Source organism: Puntigrus tetrazona, chromosome 15 (genome assembly GCF_018831695.1).
Source record: "Puntigrus tetrazona isolate hp1 chromosome 15, ASM1883169v1, whole genome shotgun sequence".
Taxonomy (NCBI): Eukaryota; Metazoa; Chordata; class Actinopteri; order Cypriniformes; family Cyprinidae; genus Puntigrus; species Puntigrus tetrazona.
In genome coordinates, this window is record NC_056713.1 from 3462423 (window position 1) to 3482830 (window position 20408).

The 20408-nt window shown below is 33.9% G+C and overlaps 2 protein-coding genes across 4 annotated transcripts in view; one reads left to right on the top strand and one right to left on the bottom strand.

Moving 5' to 3' along the window:
- Positions 1 to 70: 70 nt before the first annotated feature.
- rcbtb2 (regulator of chromosome condensation (RCC1) and BTB (POZ) domain containing protein 2) lies at positions 71 to 17378 on the bottom strand. Of its 3 annotated transcripts, none has more exons than XM_043258410.1 (12): positions 16759 to 17378; positions 15798 to 15929; positions 14318 to 14468; positions 12956 to 13122; positions 11803 to 11961; positions 11157 to 11264; positions 10665 to 10807; positions 9426 to 9616; positions 6297 to 6423; positions 3744 to 3883; positions 3055 to 3185; positions 71 to 1846 (listed from the first exon to the last, which is right to left on the bottom strand). In XM_043258410.1, exons 2-12 carry the CDS (start codon positions 15921 to 15923, stop codon positions 1706 to 1708), a joined length of 1584 nt encoding a protein of 527 aa, XP_043114345.1. In that variant the 5' UTR covers positions 15924 to 15929; positions 16759 to 17378; the 3' UTR covers positions 71 to 1705. The 3 variants fall into 3 exon arrangements, with proteins under 3 accessions (XP_043114345.1, XP_043114346.1, XP_043114347.1); XM_043258411.1 differs by having other exon boundaries at positions 1766 to 1903; XM_043258412.1 differs by lacking the exons at positions 71 to 1846; positions 3055 to 3185; positions 3744 to 3883; positions 6297 to 6423 and adding an exon at positions 7211 to 9327.
- Positions 17379 to 18705: 1327 nt separating this feature from the next.
- Positions 18706 to 20408, top strand: part of cysltr2b (cysteinyl leukotriene receptor 2b) — a 4227-nt gene continuing 2524 nt past the window's right edge. Inside the window, 2 exon segments of the mRNA XM_043258260.1 lie at positions 18706 to 18854; positions 20387 to 20408. The exon segment at positions 20387 to 20408 is cut by the window's right edge and continues 865 nt beyond it. Of these exon segments, the coding sequence (XP_043114195.1) occupies positions 20404 to 20408 (5 nt within the window). The 5' untranslated portion in view covers positions 18706 to 18854; positions 20387 to 20403.

Genomic DNA, 20408 nt, shown 5'->3' on the forward strand with positions numbered 1-20408 from the left:
AAAGGTGAGGAAAACCATGTATGATAAAAACGATGTTATATTAATAATAACTTTTCCAAAGCACAATAAATTATCATAGAGGATATTTATTTAAATATTCAAAGTGCTGTATGACATGTGCTTAAATGACAACAATAAGTTTGGTATCATCTTAAAGAGATTATTCAAGTGTCAAATCATTTATGTCCCCATTCATAACATGACCACTGGGGAACATTTAACAACACTAGCTTGGCAAACACGGGTAGGGTTAGCAGTCCTTACCCTCATTTATGGGGTTACCAAAAAAAGAAAAAAAAATATCTACAACCCAACAGAAACCACTGACTGTGTAAACAAGTATAAACAGTAACAACTGACCGTCAAGAATCAAGACATTGTTACCAGTGTGAGAGAAAAAGCTCTCTCTGATTGTTTCAGGCTGTGCTTGCTTAACACCTTTTAACTTACTGTTAACACTTGAATTATATATGTTTATATGCTTCTTGTTTCAAGTGCTATTTCAAGATTAGTTTGGATCGGTTGATGCTATAATGACTGATAAAAATATCTGTTTGAGTCACTGTAAGTAAAAGAAAACCTTAATAACGTGTATGGAAAATTAATGAATGACATAATATGGGCACATGGCTAGTTTTGCATCAACACCACCAGAGGGCACTATTTCCCAACTCCACAGCTGTCATGGATATAATGTCTGCCTCATACTTCAGTTCAAAAAAAAAAAAAAAAAAACTAAAAGACATTACGAATATAATGCTTAAATGTGTGTATAGGGGTAGGTGGGTGTGTGTTTAAAAATCCAACAACCAGGGTTTTCTTAAGCAAAATATAATTTCCTGTTTTGTTTTTCTCTATTTTGGGCTAAAAAATGTTCTGAACAGTTCCTTGACATTTTTTTGAGAGATTTTATCGACACTTGTAAAAACCCTTCTGACATTGAAAATAATACTGATACACAGAAAGAGAGCAAACATATCAAAAGTAACATTAAGTAAAAAAATACATAAATGACATTAGTTGGATCTGTAAATTAAACTCTAGCCACTTAGTATTTCACTTAAAAATAAAGCTATACCACTGTAAAATTACATATTACTGTGTAAAGTTTATTCTAATGCCAAGAAAAAAAACATGATATCCTATGACGCAGGTAACCTCCCTCAGGAGGTACCGCTTTAGGAGGCCTGCTTTATAAAGGCCATCATAATGATAGATGGATTTCAGACAACTCGGACAACTTGTTTGGCTGACTATAACTTTCCAATCCATTATATATTTAAACACTGGAAATATATTGAAAATTATTGTGATCTTGATCCAAAACAATAATTCCGTAACAGAAAAGTAACTCTTTTCCCCCTTCAGCCATTTCCTACATGATATGGCCTTCCCTTTTGCTTATGCACAGATGAATCCCTTGCTCACAAAGCACCTTTTCATTAAGCTATTTCAAATACAATCTTTTGAGACTCGTCTGGTCCCTTTGAATCCAGTCTTAAATTCTTCCATTTACATAGGGCTTCAGATAGGGATTTAATTTAAAGGCACCAGGACCCAGACAACCAGTGCTGTGGCTTTTACCACTTCTTGACGGTTGAACGACAGAAATTTGGCTCCTCTCTCCAGATCTGAGTTATTAGAGATAACTTGCCTGGATGTAGCAGAGCCAAAGCAAAATACCTCCTTGGCCAATATCCTTCTGTTAGTTTTTGAATGCCCCGTAGCGGCTTGCTTTGCTGATGAAGTTCTTCAGCAGATCGTGGTCCATGTCGGCGAAGGCCTGCGTCTGAGTGACAGCTGTCAGGTGGTTAACGCAAAACTTGAAACAGAACTCTTCCAGATCCTGCACATGAAGAGCGGATGGACTCATTCAACGAGAAAGAGAACCACCACCAAAGACCTACAGAATAATATATGAAACCGCAAATATATGTACATTTAGGGCTCTGTTCCAAAACCTAGTGAGCTGCCTAACTAGACAGCATTTTTATACATCATATATTTGCTATGTTTAGTTATAACTGTATGGTGCTATCTTGGAGTAGATGCCACACTTGATGCTCTGTAATGGACTCACTTTTTTGGTTTTCTACGGCCAGATTCATGAAAAACTTTTTTTTTTTCATTTTTTTGTTACAATTCTAATAAGTTCAAATCTATAAACATTTCTTGCTCTCAAATATTGAATCTTGTTTTTTATCTGTTTTAATGTTATCTAATTGTTTGGAGTTCTTGCCAATTCTTGCCAAAAATGCATTGATCAATTTGTTGAAAAATTGCTGCATGCAGATTAACATAATATGCATAATAAAGAGAAAATAGCAGGTAATTTTTTTTTTCCAAAAGATGTTTAATGAATCTGGCCTTGTAGTAGGCATGAAAACAATCAAAGAGTCATAGCTAAGCAATATGCCAACATCAAACTATGAATATTATTTAAGTATTCTGTGAACCTGAAATCAGCTACTTTACCCAATACATATATTTTTTGTTTTGTTGTTTTTTCTTTGCTCATTAAAGTAAAAAGTCATTAGCGAATTAGCCATTTCTAACAATATTTGTGCTCTTCATTATTTTCTTTCATATTACTGTATAAAGCCATTAACCTAGCAATACACTAACATTAAAATCCACTGCATCAACTATAAATGTTAGTTATCACCTGAGTGCCTTATTAAAGTTATTTCACCCAATAGATGTTTTCATTTCTTACAGTACAAAGCTGTTAGATAAAAACAAACTGTGTTGTACTGTAGCAATATGATAACATCTATTTAAACCAGTATGTGCTTTTCATTGTTAGCTTAGCAGTATATTAACATTAAAATCTGTTGAAATAATTGTTAATGTGTTCTATGTATTTGTTATTAGTTTATTAAGTCAGAAGTTCAACAATATGCTAGTCGAGTCTCTTGTATATTTCATGTTGTCTTTGGACATTTTGGATTATGGAGTTGTTAGTTTAGCAACATGTTAATGTTCATCTCACTAACATTTGGAACAGGACCTGTATTATCTGTATGGATCTATGAATGATATGTGCACACTCACCCGGGCTTCATATTTGACAGCAGCTGAGAGAAGTGTAATAGCATTCTCCTCTGTGATGCCTCTCTTGATGGTATCCTGACACAGTCTCTTCAGGCGGCTCTCACGGTAGTATGTGGCCAAGTCCAGCAGACCTTTACAATGTAACGATCATAGGATCATAAACACTAAACAACATGAGTCAAATATTTTAATAAATAAATGCTGCTAGTCCTGTGTATATCTTCGGAACACAAATTAAGGTTTTTCTGATGAAATCTGAGAGCTCTCTGAGAAGAATTGTGGAATAAATTGTGTTTTTATTGTTTTCTTTTCACACAAAACGTATTCTCGTAGCTTCATAAAATTACAGTTAAACCACTGATGTGTTTGCTATGTTTCTGGACCTAGGAAACTTGCAGTTGTGTCGTTCTTTATAGAGGTTCAGAGAGCTCTCTGATTTAATCAAAACTATCTTCATTTGTGTTCAAAAGAAGAATGAAGGTCTTCATGGGTTTGAAATGACATAAGGGTAAATAATAAATGACAGAATTTTCATTTTTGGGTGAACTAACTCTTTAACAAGTTTTTCTAAAAACATGTCAAACAGGTATATATTTGTGTATTTAAACAAATAAATCAATGCAATTGCAATTCTATGTAATGTGTGGATGTATGACCGTGATCTAACAGTCATTAAGGGTGCGGTTTACCAATGGCATCCTCAGGTGGGAGGTTGATGGTATCAGTATACAGGTACTCCAGGAATGCACGGTACACCAGATAAGAAAACTGATGAATCTCTATGGTCTCTTCATCAGTCTCATTCAGCAATGCTCGGAAATGCTCACACCTATCAAAACCAAAAAATATTTTTTTTAAGTTCTGTTAATTGCAATTAAAATATGGATAACACTTTATTTTGAGGTGTCCTTGTTGCATGTTACACGTGCTTAACATTATAACAATAAATTACGCATAATTACATGCAAGTAATCCTAAGTCAAACCTAATACTAACCCTAACCACATAGTAACTACATCTAGTTAATTAATATCACTGAGTACTTAAATGTAAAATTACACTTTAACAAAGACATCTCAAAAGACGAAATTTCACAAATTAATTCAAATTTGATTCAAGACATTGCAGCAAAAACTAAGACTAGTCCATCTAATATAAAGCTCAAACATTAAAGACAAGTAAACAGTCAATAACCAAACAAGAAATAAATTACAAGCAAATTTCATTAATAAAAACAAAAGAACAAACTAAATATTAAAAAAAGCATGGTACTCTAAAAACCTCAAAAGATATATTGTGCAGTACAAGCTATCAGGTCTAGACCCAGAAAACATTTTCCCTGTTGGTCTGCTGACTTTAAACTCCTCTATTACAATTATACTGCTCTGTAAAGAAGAACTACACTAAATGTGTAATTTGTACTGTACTAACTACCATTTGTACTAATGTAGTATTTTGAACAGTGTCCTGTCTGTACTTCCATATTAGACTCTCATTTTGTTCTACAGCTGTAAAAAAAACAAACATGAACTTCAAATACAGAATGACTTTTTTTTTTAGCAGAATACATGGTTATTACTATGTCTCCTTTTGTAAATGCTTCAGCATCAGGTTAGATGTTGCTTTTTAGGATTTGTCAGACTTTCAACAACATGCATTAGTGCTCTAGGAGTCTTTTAAGTTTAAGAGTCATCTCTTAATTCCTCACTACCAGCACTGTGCTGGGAGACACGGTTGCCTTTCTTACTGATGTGGTCATAGCTACAGATTGCTCAGCTTTTACAATTTAGTAGCACTGTCTGAGTGGCTACTTAATCTCAAAACCAATGCCTGTGGTACAATTAGGATAAACAGAGGTGAACCACCAGTCAGTACAGTCACAATAAAATGCTGGGTTTGGATTAGGGAATCAATCATTCAGCACATTAAAAAAAAATGCTGTCTTGATGGTTGAAGGACAAATAAACAATGAGGATGTTTACAAATGACATCAGAACTATATAGAATCTGAAAAAGCCCATAGGGTAATTGCAACACTCTCTTATCTGTTATCTTCTCATTCATCGACCAAGCTGTAAGATTTTATGTCATTCTATTTTTTTTTTTTTGGGGTGTACACCCTGAAAGCTAGGTGCCCATGCAAGAAAAGCATATTCATGTCAGTGCAAATGATTGTGTTAAGTTGATACATTTCATGAAATTTGGACAAAACGTAATCTAAGACAAGACAGACTTCATACGGCCTGTTAGTATTGTTGTCTAAGCTTGCTTCATTATCTTTGATGACTGATTTCAATTATTTCAAATTTTTTTACAAGGCATTGTTGAAATGCTTGAAGTGCAGCTAACATTTATAGACCCATAAGAATAAAAGAGCCACAGGAAGCCTAATATAAACACTCACACGTTTAAAAAAACAACAACCAAAAACAAAAATAACTAAACAGTAAGAGCTTTTTGTATCTGAAGTTTTGAAATCATATATAAATATAATTTTTTTTAAACATTTTGATGAGGAAATACAAAAAGAACCCAGTGCACTATTTGCATTCTAATAAATGATATAATTTTCTTTCATACTATTAACATAGTCAGTTTAGAGACATGAAAGTAATACTTGTAGAGTGTTATCAATAGTTAATTTGTACATGAGCAAGAATATATCTGCATGTCAAAAGACTTGCCAAGTTTTGAGTTAAACGTGGGAATGACATCGGTTGGGAAAACCCCAGTCTGTTGCTGATAATTCATGGCACTGTTTGCATACCTGAGGAAAACGGTTTTACTTCTTTTGGCTTGCTTCCACTGAGGTGTACAGTTCGGTAAAATACATTTTTTTTTGCAATTAGTTTCCATTACATTGGCTTATTTACATCAGAACGCACAAACAATAAAATATAAGTGTTAATAATTTTATATATTCACACAGACAATATTCGTTTTTATAATGTCTATACTTTTATAATGTTCATTATTGTTTATTAACAAGAAAGGCAGAGTTGTGCTTATTGTCACACTTAATCGTTGATTGCTACATTGCCTTATACCCCTTGCCTATGAAGTAAGGGTACAGATAGCAGTGGAAACGCAAGCTGGATTAGGGTGTTCCGTACCAAATCTTTTGTACTGTACTGTACTGACCCATAATGCTCAGTGGAAATAAGCCATTATACACAAAATAGGGCTAAAACATTGCAAAATACCCTAGAGATTATGTTACTTGGTTACAATATTTAATTTACCTGATTTTAAGCAGGGCTTTATGCACGTGAATACACTTCCCATCTACCAGGAACTTTAAATCTGAGATTTCTGGGCTGTCGAACTCACGCTTTAGCGACTGGGCAACAGTCAGGTAGTCATCTCCATCTAATGAGCAGAAAAGAAGCAGGAAATAATACACTATTTGTTTAAAGCAACTTTCTCACAAAGTGGAGCATCCAGAGTTGCAGCAGGTTTCAACAAATGTAAAGTTTTGTCAATGAAATGCTGATGATTTACATGTCTGAATCATCAATAGGCACTAACAAACTACCGTTTATTTCTTATAGAACTCTTCTGTACTCACACAATTCAGTAAATTGCAGGAATGAAAATGTTTTACAACCAAACTGATTCCCAAAAAATTTAGGAAGTGAAATTCTATGCAGTGTGTATGGAACCAAACCAAACTAGTCTAATTTAAACACTTATAAAAGTTGTGCCTTCTACGTGTGGTGCAAGAAAATACAAAGATAAGTTACGTTTTGATTCAGTGCTGCCAGATCTTGGTAGAAAGAAAAAAAAAAACAACAACAGAGGAAAAAGAACAAACCCATAACATAAATTAACTAGTTAACTTAGAAATAAGCCACATACCAAAAGAAAGTGACTTGCACATGCTTTTTACATTATAAACTCCATATACCAGATCACTAAGAGCATAGGGACGTTTGCCCCTATTATGAAATCCTTAGCAGCTGCAATCAGTTCAGTGTCCTGTTAGAGTACCTGGAGAGCTGAATAAGTTGGTAACAACCTGCATCCTAATCCTAGATATAAAACAAATGCATACATCCAAACAAATGTTATAAACAAACTGTACATTCTAATAATATATATATATATATATATATATATATATATATATATATATATATATATATATCTTCAGGTAGTACAGTTTGTGTTCAGCAGTGTTTAGTAAAAGTGCTTTGTGAAATGCGTGACTTTCAAAGTGAGGAAAAATGGCCAAATGTTTGGTGTTTTAAGAACAATAGCCCACATTTGCAATAATTAAAAGTAGCTAATGAAGTACTGTGACTAAATGACAAGAAAATACTAGTCATGAAAAGTCATGATTATAATAAAATGGACATTTGGAGCACCAAAACGGGCTGGCCAGTTCAAACATGATTTGAATATTATTAAACCACAATGGATAGTTTTGGAAAGAAACAACTAGCAGATGTTCTGAAGATTGATTTGCGCAGGTGGGGCACATTGCAATACTGTTAAAACATGCCTCGCTATTAGAACTATGTTATTTTAGGAAGATACCAATATAATATTGTTACTTTCACGAATGCTATTGAGAAACAGGTGAAGAAACACCTCAAAGTGGAAGAACCTGAAAGTTCAGAATTTATTTCTATAAAAAATATAAAGCATAGATAAGGTGGAAAACTTAAAGCGAGGGTTTACAGATCACAAGCAAGTGGTAGAAGGGTATCGCAGAGTACGATTAAATGAATGTATATTTAACCAATTTAATATGAAGAGAGTAAAATGTAAACCTTTATGTATTTTTGACCTACACTAGAACAGTCCACTATTTAGTTTTGTACATTGGCATGGACAAAAATTATTGTTAGGGGAGAGGCTTAGCGATAGGTCAATCATATTATATAATTTTATTATAACAGCCTAGAAATAAACGTGAAAGTAAAAAAAAAAAAATCCAGTCAGTGCATGTTGCTAATAAATCTGCATGTCTGTCTGTGTGAATGAATGGCGTAGTTTGTTCAACCACACAAACACAAACATGCATGACGGGCACAGTATTTGTCTGCTGTCTCAAAATATGAGGACATGAATCACATCACAAGTTTTCCAAAGTTTTACCTGAGAAAAATGTACAATGCAATACATCTTAAACTAAACTTTTTTTTGTCAGTTTATCGTGAAGAAATGAGGACATATATATAATTACTGTATATTAAATCTTTTCAAATGAATAATAATATTCTAATATTTTAAACAATTTATTACAAGCATTTCATTAATGGTAAACAAATACAGCTATAAATATTAATATTGTATAACATGGAAAAAAGACAGCAATTCCATAGAAGAAACCCATTTTTGTTTCCTCAAAACACCATTCAGTCAAAGGTTCTTTAAAGAACCATGTCTTTCTTACCTTTTTAATAATCTGACAAACCTTCTTTCACCACAAAGAATCTTTCGTGAAACAAAAAGGTTCTTCAGATGTTAAAGGGGTAAAATGGCCCTAATAACTCTGTACTTACATATGTATGTAGTATGTAACCACAGTGTAAGTACACATTGGTACATGTTTTTGAACTAATGCTGCATGTGTTAAACCCACGGAATTGTATGTGTAAGTACAAATGTGTAAGAGAAAATTTATATCGGCACTTCTTGGTAATAATAGAGGTAACAGTACTTTTTGGTAAAGTTTGAGAGAATATGCCAATATCACTTAATGAATCTAAATACACAGCACAGTTAATATCTTATTTACATCTTATTAACAGATATATCTGTGAATTATTACAATGTTGAACGCTGAAAACAGCGCAAACAAAAATACAATTTGATTCTGCTCAAGAGGGGGCTGGAGCTTACTTTATTTTTGTTTATTTTTTTATTCAGTTGCTTCTTTTAAACACAATTGTTACATATATACCTTTTCCTCAAATCATTCTGGTGACCCATTTTTTTCTCAACCCAGAAAACCACTGCTTTATATTAAGTAAACTATTTCTTTGGATTTAACATGTAATTGCTCTGATGTTACACAGCAGCAGCCAGCAAGTTAGGCTTTACATATAAATTGTGGTTGGTGTCCAGAACGTTAAACTTTATATTAAGCGAACAGTTCCTCAGGAGTTACCATGCAAGTACACTGGTATTACAATGGAGCACCAACTCCAAATCCAACTTTACATATCCCTAAACATACACATTTCCCATTGTACTAATTTACCAAGTCTTGTTTCTTTCCACTTTTTGCTCGTTAGACTTAAAGACACTTTATAAAAGAACTTCCTGAAATTATTATGGACAAAATGAAGTGAAAATTAATTTCAGAATCCAACTCTCCTGAAAAAGTGGCTGGAAAAATGCTTGTGGAATAACGCTCTTACCCACAGACAGGAGATGCCAGGTGACTGCTGGTGTGGCAAAGCAGGCAAAGACATCGTCAGTGCTGGTGAAGTGTGTGAGGTGAGGGTAGGCAACAGCTTGACCCCGACATTGACCCCACATTAGCACCTGACCGCTTTGTGTTTTCGCTGCTGATGTGTGACTGGTGTGACATGCAGCAACCTCCACCATTCTACAGGAAACAATGTGTATAGAACATAGTTTGGTAAACATTAAAACTGGAAAGAAATAATAATAAACGACCCACCACATACAATAATTCTTTGTTTATTATAAAACACTTATTTACAAAAAAAATCTCTAGTACTGGAAGAATCTGCAATATACAGAATAAAAACAATTAATAGATTATTTACACAAATAATCATGCTTTAATAGAACATTTTGAGAACCACATACATAAACAGTGAAATGTACTATGTACTTTCATGTACATAAACACATAAACACAGAGGAGCCAAAACATTAGGTGAAGTGACTATTATAAATCAGCTCCTACAAGATTATGTGAAGGTCTGGGTAATTCATATGGTAAAATCTCTGAAACAACAAGGCTTCTAGGCTGCTCCTGGTCAGCATTTGTGAGAATCCAAAAACTGCAGTCTGAAGAAGAGCAAACCACAAACTGGATTTTGGGGGAAAGAGAAGAAGGTTTTCTGGTCTGACGAGTTCTGTTTCCTTTTACGTCACTTAATTTGCATGGGGTACAATGCAGGAAGATGACAAGCTAGTCAAAGGACTGTGATGCTCTGGGTAATATTCTAGAATGTTATTCAGGATATGGTGATGATATGTCAATTTTGATTCTGATAAATGAAAAAAATTTAAATGTGAGCATTTTTTAAAACTTTGGTCTTTGGTCTTAAATTCAATATAATAAGTGAAAGATAAGCCATATAAGTCTATACTTATTATATTTAATTGAGATGGTTACAACTAAGCATAACTATATAGTATTTTTTTTTTTTTTTTTTTTGAAGAGTTTCCCAAAATTATTGTGCAAACGCCTACATATATAGACAATTTCTGGTGAAGTGAACTCCTATAGCTTCCTTAACAGCCATATAAACTGTAGACAACATAGTTCACTTGACCTACATTTTTAAAATGTTAAGGAAATTTATGACAGGAACTAAGGGTCAGAAAACAACGTTAGACGCCAATTTCCACCATATCAACTATTAAATCAGTTGGGTGGTAGGCTGTGCTTTAAATGTTACCTTTCCTTGTCCATGTTGATGAGGGTGGGCACAGCCTGGTTGCTTTTATTGCCAGTACCCAGCTGCCCGTATGAGTTTGCACCCCAAGAGTAAACAAATCCTTCATCTGTAAGAGCCAGAGTGTGTGCGTATCCACATGCCACCTACAAAAACAAGAAACACAGAAACACATTATTTGCTGGCATATCTGCCATTTATGATTCATTTATTTTGCAACTGCCTGTTTGCAGTAATGAGGGATAAGTGAGATAAATCTGAGTATCATTAGCTATTCGTGTGGTTTGTGGCTACAGGCTGGCCATAAGCGGTGTGGTTTTTAGGCCTCCGATATGACTGACCTGTGTTAATAAGAACATAAAATATATATTTACTGTAATGTATAATATATTGTCTGCTGCAAAGTAAAAGCTATCACCTACACCTTTCTTACACTACTAATTTTAGAAGACACCATATTCCAATGATTAATACCGAGAGGTCTTTATTTGTCACCTGTACGATGTTGATTCCCTGTAAGGCTGCGATCCGGCACGGGGTTTGCTGGTTGCCATTGTTACCCAAACCAAGCTGCCCATTGCAGTTATAACCCCAGCCATAAGTCTGTCAACACAGAGCCTTAAGATAAACCAACTGCTAATGTACAGTAACAACTATTACCAAACAAAAGCCCCAATATCATTTAACAATGAAAACATGAAAGGAAACACTGTCAAAATTAGGTGTGAAACGAGTATGACTAAGAAGTGTTGAAAGCATAATAAGGCACAACCGATCTCACAGCTAACAGTTGAGACAGTTAAAATCAACAACTACCACATATCAAAAGACTAAGTAACAGAACTATGTATCATATCCTGACATCATGTCAACATTTCTAACAGCATGCTCATTAAGAATAAATTTTTAACACATTTAATTTTGCAATTAATTATTTAAAACACAATAAATCAAAATTTTTGATCAATTAATCATGCCCACTGACACATGCATACATTCCATAATAAACAATTTCATTTTCTTTATTTGGTGGCTAATCCAGCAAATAATACATGTGATTACTTTTGAAAACATACAATTTAATTCTTTTTTTCTTTTTTTTTTTTTTGGATTGTCATCTGTAATTCTTGGTTAAACTTACCTCCCCATTGTCCAGAACAGCCATAGAGCAGAGCTGTCCACAGGCGATGTTGACCACCACCTTATTCTGCAGGCAGCTACTAACCCTGCGTGGAGTGGGCTGGTTGGCTGTGGATCCAGAGCCTACCTGCCCGGAGTTGTTGTATCCCCAAGCATACACCTGAGAGCAAGAGAGGACAGGAAGCAGAATAAAAAAATGCCAATAGGTAACTGTTGGCTGTTAAAAAATTGAAATAATCAGAATGCAAGGTTATCTACACAATATGCAACAAATCGACCACTGTAAATTCATTTGAACTTGTGCCTGTACATCATAAATAGAATGAGGCATCATTTTACTGCTAACTTTTTACAAGCATTTTTTTTTGCATTTTCAGTATAGACATGGTGTCACTCTTCAGTAAGTATAACATGACCCTTCATAAAATCATAAATTATTCTAATTGATTTGGTGTCCAACCAATACATATTTCTTACCAACACCAACACTGAAAATGGTTGTGCTGCACACATATTTTTGTGAATGAATTTGACATATTTATGGCATGGTGTGCGTTTTTCCTTTTTGCTTTGTTTTTTTTCATGCAGTTTGTACAACATGTTAGATTTTGCCAACCTTCTGAAAAATCACAGACTTTGTTTGTTACTGTCATGTCCTGAAGTTTGATCCCATGGTCTGCCACCAGTTCAATAATGCCTTCAAACATAGCATTACCAACTATGGATAAAATCAACACTCAGTTATACACAGCTGTTGCGTGTATCTTAATGACTTTACTAATGTTTCAGTACCTTGGAAACATTCTATTTATTAATTTCCAAGGAAACATCTGTTAGACACTGTTTTTCTGCAAGTACACAGGAAACTTTTTTCTCTTAGACTGAATGTTTATGTTTAACATGCTAAGTAAGTGCATCGAAGAAAATGCTGAAGTTGAGATTTACATTTACATTTACATTTAGTCATTTTGCAGACGCTTTTATCCAAAGCGACATTTTTACTCTGTAATTTGTTCTGCTGTGTAAATTATCATTTTGTTCTGTGAGATGTAAACTCAGAAATGTGGGGGAAAAAATCCAGAAAAAAAGATTTTCCATTTCCTCATGTTTGTTTGATAAAATCAGAACCAGCATCTAGCATATCTCTCTTTTACCTCTCCCTCTGTGGTGAGGGCTATGGTGTGATGAGAACCACATGCCACCTCTGTCACCCTCTTGCTGATGAGGTTGGTGGAAACCAAGGCAGGAGTCAGGCCATGGTTGGTGGTGCCATTACCCAGCTGACTGTAGCCATTGTGACCCCAGGCATAAACTTCTCCATCTACAGGCACAGAAGACAAGACACAAATCTGAAGAGAACAAAACTTTGGCTCGAGTTTTTGATTAAGAGACAAACATACTAGAAAAGCAGACCTAGAATATATTAATACAAGGCATGAATGAATAATGCCAAACAAAAGTAAAATTGGCTTTGGTGAATATAAAACTGAACTTAAACAAAGACAAAGGCCTAATACTGACCATCTGAAAACATCTGCTTTGACTGAATTATTTGATGTTTATCAGGTATGAAAATATTTAGCTTTCTAAAAGTCATGTTGCAACACAAGTAGAATATTTCTAATATTACAAACAACAAAATCAGACTGTTTGATCATTGGCTTAGTTTTTGCCATATGTCGTTGGACTGTATCCTAATAAGTGTTTTTAAAAGGCCTCCTGAAGTTTTTAGCTCAAAAGGAATCCATTTAAATCAGAGGTGGTTGAAAAAAATACATATACTTATACTACATATACTACATATACTTTTCTCTTAGCCTTTTGTTGTTTGATTTAAGACCAACAGCATGGATCTTATATATGCATCCACAAAAGGGACAAAAGCACAAAACCTTAAAGAAAAGGAGCAGCACTGATTGGTAACATTTGCAACATTCCAATGCATAATTCCAATATTAAGTAAAGATTTCTAAAAAAAAAACTCTGATCACATACTGAAACTTGAAAAGTATTTTATAGCAGAGTAAAAATACTTCACTTTCCACCTTTGCCAGTCAGCACAGCGATCTAGCCAGTCAATGTTTTAGTTTTAACATCATTATGTAGACGTAAAAGATTCACTTGAAAAACTGATTGTAGATGTCTTCAAGACTGAGCATTGCTAATGGCACTATATTAAACAGATGAGAACTTTTAGCACACTGACCTCAAACCCCACATAGACACAGACCTAATTTGATATGATCTGTCAAGTCAGCCAAATCATGTTTGAATGTGGAATAAATCTCCCATGAAATTCTGTGATGCAATCTCAAGACTAAATACAGAACTATAAAAACTAGACTGAAGATTAAACTTCAGTAGATAATGCTACCACAACATGACTTCAACAAAATCTCTTAAGTAAAATAAAAAATACAGTAAGTAAACTAAAAATACAAATAAATAATAATATAAATTTTCATGGTTTAGGCATCGTTGCCATTGTTTCATGTAAAAAAAAAAATCTGTCCAACCTGCAGTGGCGATGACCACATGTGGTCCTGTGCCGTAGCTTAAAGACACAATTTTTTTCCCACACAAGATGTCTATCCGCCTGGGCTCAATGGTGCTTTGCGTGTCCCCGAGCCCCAAGCAGCCACTGCAGTTCGTCCCCAGTGCAAACACCTGTGGGTCACACACACATGAACTTTGTTGTTTAACATTTGACACAAACATTTCATTATGTTTTTAATCTATTTACTTATGATTAGACATCTTCACATAAACTATAAATTGTATATGAATAAACTATAAACTCAATACAGATCCTTTATTTTTTCTGTGTTCTGCAAGCGAAAGTTGTGCTATACCAAAGAGGAACTTCTATTCTTAAAAAGAAATATATAACACTAGCTTTTCTAATCTTTTTCTATTCTATCAGTTTTATTTTTATTTTTTATAGAATAAAAAAAAACATGCTATAAGTACGGCATAAAGCTAACTCAGACTTGTTATAGCACTTGTATATCATCGCTCTTCTGTTGATTTTTAATGCTTCCATTGTCCTCATTCGTAACTTGCTTTGGATAAAGCATCTGCTAAATGACAATGTAAATGACACACTTCAGCATGTTTCACTTTAAATGCAGTGTTGTCTCTTTAAAATCTGATGTGAATGAAACAGATCTGACACACATCCGATTTGTGTGTACCACATGTAAATTATTTGTGTGTACTGATTTGGATACCAGGGGAAAAAATGGGTGTGTGAGTGACAATCAACCTCTTAATGGTCAACTCCTTCTTACTACAAACCCATTTACACAGCATTCTCAAAGGCACTATGTGCTGTCAGTTTAGCACTTGATCCTTACTTATGCATTTTATGTACATACTGTATGAGATTAAAGAGACACTTAGAGAGTTATAGAGACTTTTGTTTAAAAAAGGTAAATGGTATCTTAAGTGCTGTCCATGTTTTATTGTGGTTAAAGAGCATGAAAGGAAAACAGAGCTAAAAAAGGAAGTAGCCAGGTCAGGACGTACAACAGAGCTCTTCTCAGGAAGCAAACAAGGCTTGTGTTAGTATTACCAGCCTAAATATAGCTTTATTCTATCTGCTTATCATCTGCCCAAGATCACTCTGCCTTTGTCTCTGTCTCTGTCTCTTTTCTATCAATATATATGTGCAGAGCTCAACGGAAAAAAAAATGTGCTGTAGCTTTTACAAAATGTACACAATTTTCACAGCCTTTATTTGACCAAAACTAATTTTTACATTTAAGCTTATATTTAAACCACATTTACCTTAAATTTTAAAATGATGGCAAACAACTACTGATTTGTTTGTAATTATGAGCGTATATTCTTACTGAAGCATCCTCATCATTAAATGATGTGTGTGAGAGTGTGACAGAGCAAGAGCCTCCACCCAACCTAATGATGATTTTCCAGCAAAGATGTGTACTCATTTATGGTTTATCGATCCACTAAAAGCTTTCAGCATGTCTGTACCTCATCATTGACGGTAACATAGATAGCCTCATTCGCAGCACTACCGAACACACAAGCCTGGCGGATGAGCCGCAGTTCCTCAGGGGGCAGGAGGGCAAACACCGGCCACTTTCCCACGTCCAGCATACTACTCTGTGATACAACACATATAACGTTACTCGCATCTCAAAAAACTGCATAGCTTAAAAAATTGCTACCATTTTTGGTTACCTCTCTCTATACATACACATACACACACATACATACATAGTATTCCCTAAATTGCAATGAAGTATCATACAATTTTACGTCAAAATAAAACCTCTACTAATAAGTACAGTTTAATTCTATGTTCAGAAATATGTATTAACGTGGTACCATCCTGTTCTTGGAAATAAGTAACGTTACTATGGTACCACAAAAGTACTTTTTTTGTCAAAGAAATATAATGTAATTTTAATATTATATATTTACATTTTAAACTGAAATTCGACAGTAGATGGTTACTTTACTTAATACATGTTATATATTGCTAGCTGTCAGACACTTGTTAGTTTAATTGACGTAAATAAAAAAAAATACTTACAAAACAAATAATAATGTCACCAAACAAAAACCTTAAAATAATAATAATAAACATCATTTGTCAGTGTTATAAAGTATAAATTAATGTTTATGTAAATAAACTATGGCGCTGTTACTAGGCTACTGTTAGTTAGCTAACAAGCTAACTATTGTTTACATTCACAATACCTAATGTGTATATAAAAATAAATACAGTCCACAAGTCTGTATAAGCCACAAGTCAAGATGTTCAATTACACGGTGTACCGCTCATTAGCAGCTGTTATAACATATCTAAAGGTGTTTGAATGAGTAAAGCTGCTAGCTGATGTTAGCCGGCTGCATAGATGGACGTCATGGAGAAGTGTCAATAAAACTCAGCGCGAGTTTTTACAATATAAACTCTTTAAAGGTTTACCTTGTGTTAACTTAAACTCCCAATTCTTCATTCCTGATATCAGAGGATGATGTAGATATGGTAAAGCGGTCAGTTTTGTATGACTGAGAGTGAGAAGATCAGAGATGTGGATGTACCCAGTCTTCTCAGCTGGCAGTGTGTCATAATGGGTGGATTTGACCCACACAGGATTTGAGCTAAACTTCCCTTACAAACAAATTAACATAGCAACTACAATAAAAATCGCGTATGTACTAAAGCACTGCTGTAAAACCACAACTTGTGGTTAAATGTGAAGTAGCCTATTAATAGCCTACATTGTGTATGCTATACAATTATACGCATCCCTAGTGACATGAAATTATTAAAAAGCACAAAATGATGCACAAAAATTATGGTTTGGAACATTTTAGGTACAGCAGGGAAAACTTTATTATATTTCAGTGCAACTTTGGTCTACAAGAAAAGGTTTCGTTTTTAAATTATATTTTCTTAAAGTCCCCTGAAACCAAAAGTTTTTTGGGTGTTAGTATCAATATGTTATTCTTAAGCAAGCGCGCTCGAAAACAGTGACAAAATTCGCATTTAGAAGATTCAAAAAGATTTAGAAGCATTCAAAACTTGCAGTTCCGCCACTTCCGCCAAACGGATCAAAGATTTTTGTCGTCACCTCGTTCTTCAGCTTCTCATCAAATCTTCTGACCAATCAAGTGCTGTCCAGAATCTAAAGCGCCCGCCCCCTATGCTATAAATACACGCCGATGCCGCCGCTGTGGTCGGTAAATTATTCCCAATGTTAGTATGTTATGTACGGTGAATGGCACGTAGTGCACAATCTAGGCGATAGGGACCGATACAGGTAGTGTAAATATATACTTTACACTTTTGCTTCTGAGCTCTTCAAATCATAAGATACCAATCAAAAGAAATAAAAATTAACCAAATTAATTAGTACTACAGAGGTGGCACAGAACAACACTGGCATGGTTGTTTTAAATTCATAAAAAAAATATGAGATTATTTTGCATGACTAAGGCTACTTTTGTTGAAATAGCGCAAAATCGCGATCACACAAAGTTAAAATAAGATCAGTTAAGTTCTCTATACCCTGCATAATGAATCTATATAGTATGTGTTTGTTATAATAAGAGGGTTTATGAGCTTGCATCACTCACTAAACAAAACTGAACAAAAAATGCGGATCGGCTCAGTCATACTGGTCAGTTAATAATAATAATCATAAACCGCTCATATGCAGTAAATATTTAAATTCTATTTCTCTTTTGCTATATATTTTCAACAACGGTATAGAAACATTCATAATACTTGATCTAAAATGATGCTTTGTAACGGAGTCTGCAGGAGAATAAAAAATTGTAACGCTATAAACTATAAATATCTTTTTTTCCTGGGAAATAGAGGCTATTTGTTTTATTGTAGCTAAAACTTTGTGTCTTTAAAGAGACTGACTTAGAAACACTGAGAAATACTTGAGAGAGAGAGAGAGAGAGAGAGAGAAAAAAAAGACATCTATCCCCATGCCTATTATGCCTACAAACTGATACCATGTATCAGTGTTATATATTTCCAGGCCTGGCATAAACATATTTTGAAGGTGTGGTGCCACTTCTGGGAAATTATGCCCATTTCTCATTTAGTTAGCCTACTAGAGTTGAGTTTTATGTTTGGTGTTATAATATGCATTAAATGCATTTATAAAGCCTGAGCATTTGAAACACACTTCATTTTGGGAATGTCATGCATAAACAACAAGTAAATCTGAAACGTAGCAGTAGCAGTTTATCTTGGATCAGACAGTACTTCTACATATGGTTTACAAATAATTTAAGTCCAACATACAGTATTATTAGAGGTTGTATTTTACATAATATGGATATGTTTGTATGCATATAGTGTTTTCCTCCGGTTGAAGATCAGAGATAACTGGGTGTGTCTGTGGTCTCAGAAATTGAGTCACTTCTCCAGAGCAGCAGTTGTGTGTAGAGTCATGTCTTTATACGGCTTCCTCTCACCACTCTTACTGTTGCACAGGATTTAGCTTACGTTTGTGAAGAATTGGACTCTGTGGATTTGGGTTTTTGGCTGCCTTCTCACAGGTAAATGCATTATATATATTTTTTTATTTTTTATTTTTTTGTGTTAAAGAAAATAGACGTTGTTTCAATTGTTTTTTGATAGAGCGGTATAATAATAACATACGCTTCATATCAAAAGTAAAGGTTCAAAAGGTTTTTTTTTATATAGTGATGCCATAGAAGTCCTATTAGCTCCTTAAAGAACCTTTCAGTAAACAGTTTTAAAAATGACTGTTTTGTTTTTAGCGTAAAGAACATTTTAATAAATCTAAATCCCTTTCCTATTATAAAAACCTAAAAGTTCTTCATAGAATCATAAAAGCCAATAAATATCCTTTGTTTTTAATAGTCTACATATTATTAAAATGTATTTTAATGATAATGGTGTTACAATTTGCACAGTATGTACATATATACAAATCTAAGATCATATCGATTTATCTCTTCCCAGAGACAAACAGAGCAGTCTAAAAAAATAATAGTCTCTGCTCAACAACATGTATTTTCATATGTGTTTTGTGTTAATGTGGATTGATCAAGACTGTAAATTAAACAGATTGTAATCAATAAAAACAGCAGCTGTAACAGAAACTTCACTATGCTTCCATAAATTTGCCAAAAATTTTCTTTACATGTCAGTAAAGACCCATACAGTTCATGATCAGTCAGGGTTGACTGTTTTGGGTTGTTGTACTGAAAGATTCATACTCAAATCTCATTGCTCTCGCCTTGGGCAGTAAGTACAATTTACTATAGATGTCAGCTGTCCTAAACAGGGTACTATTCTAGTCTGCGTTATAAAAACATTACATTGTAAAAAGAACATCTGACTAATAAACAGAGGATAGTTTGGCTATTTTACATATATATGAGTAATAAAATAGCTCATGTACATAACAGTGGACACAAGTGATATGCAAATGATGTATTGCATTCCATTTTATTCTGTGATGAAAATGACAATTTATTATATTTTGGAATAAAATGAGTTTTCCTTTTGTTTTTCTCAGCTAAATTCCATAACAATTTATGTATCCCAAATACATATTTTTCATACACTTTTTAAAAAATAAATAATTGGAAATTATGCACATACAAAATGTTTGTCCTGAAGTGACACTTAACATGATTTTTTTTTTCTTCACAATTTTTAACCAAATCACCTTCCTAGACTTTAAGTAATTCATGAGGTTTTGTGGCTTACTTACACAATACATTACACAAAAATTGTGGATTATTGTGATGTTTGGACTCTCATTCTGACAGCACTCATTCACTCGAAATGATCAATTGGTAAGCAAGTAGCGTAATGCTAAATGTTCCTAAATCTTTTCCGATGAAGAAACAAACTCATCTACATCTTGAATGGCCTATTGGTGGGTAAACAATTCACAAATTCTATATTTTTTAGTGTACTATTCCTTTAATTAAAAAAAAATTGAGTTTTTAACTCAATCAATAAAAGTGCCTGAAAGACCCATGTATTTTTTGTGTAATTTGAAACATGTTTCAGATTCCTTATTAATTAAAATGTGATTTGATTTTGTTTACAGAATTCCTCAACCTAACAATGAA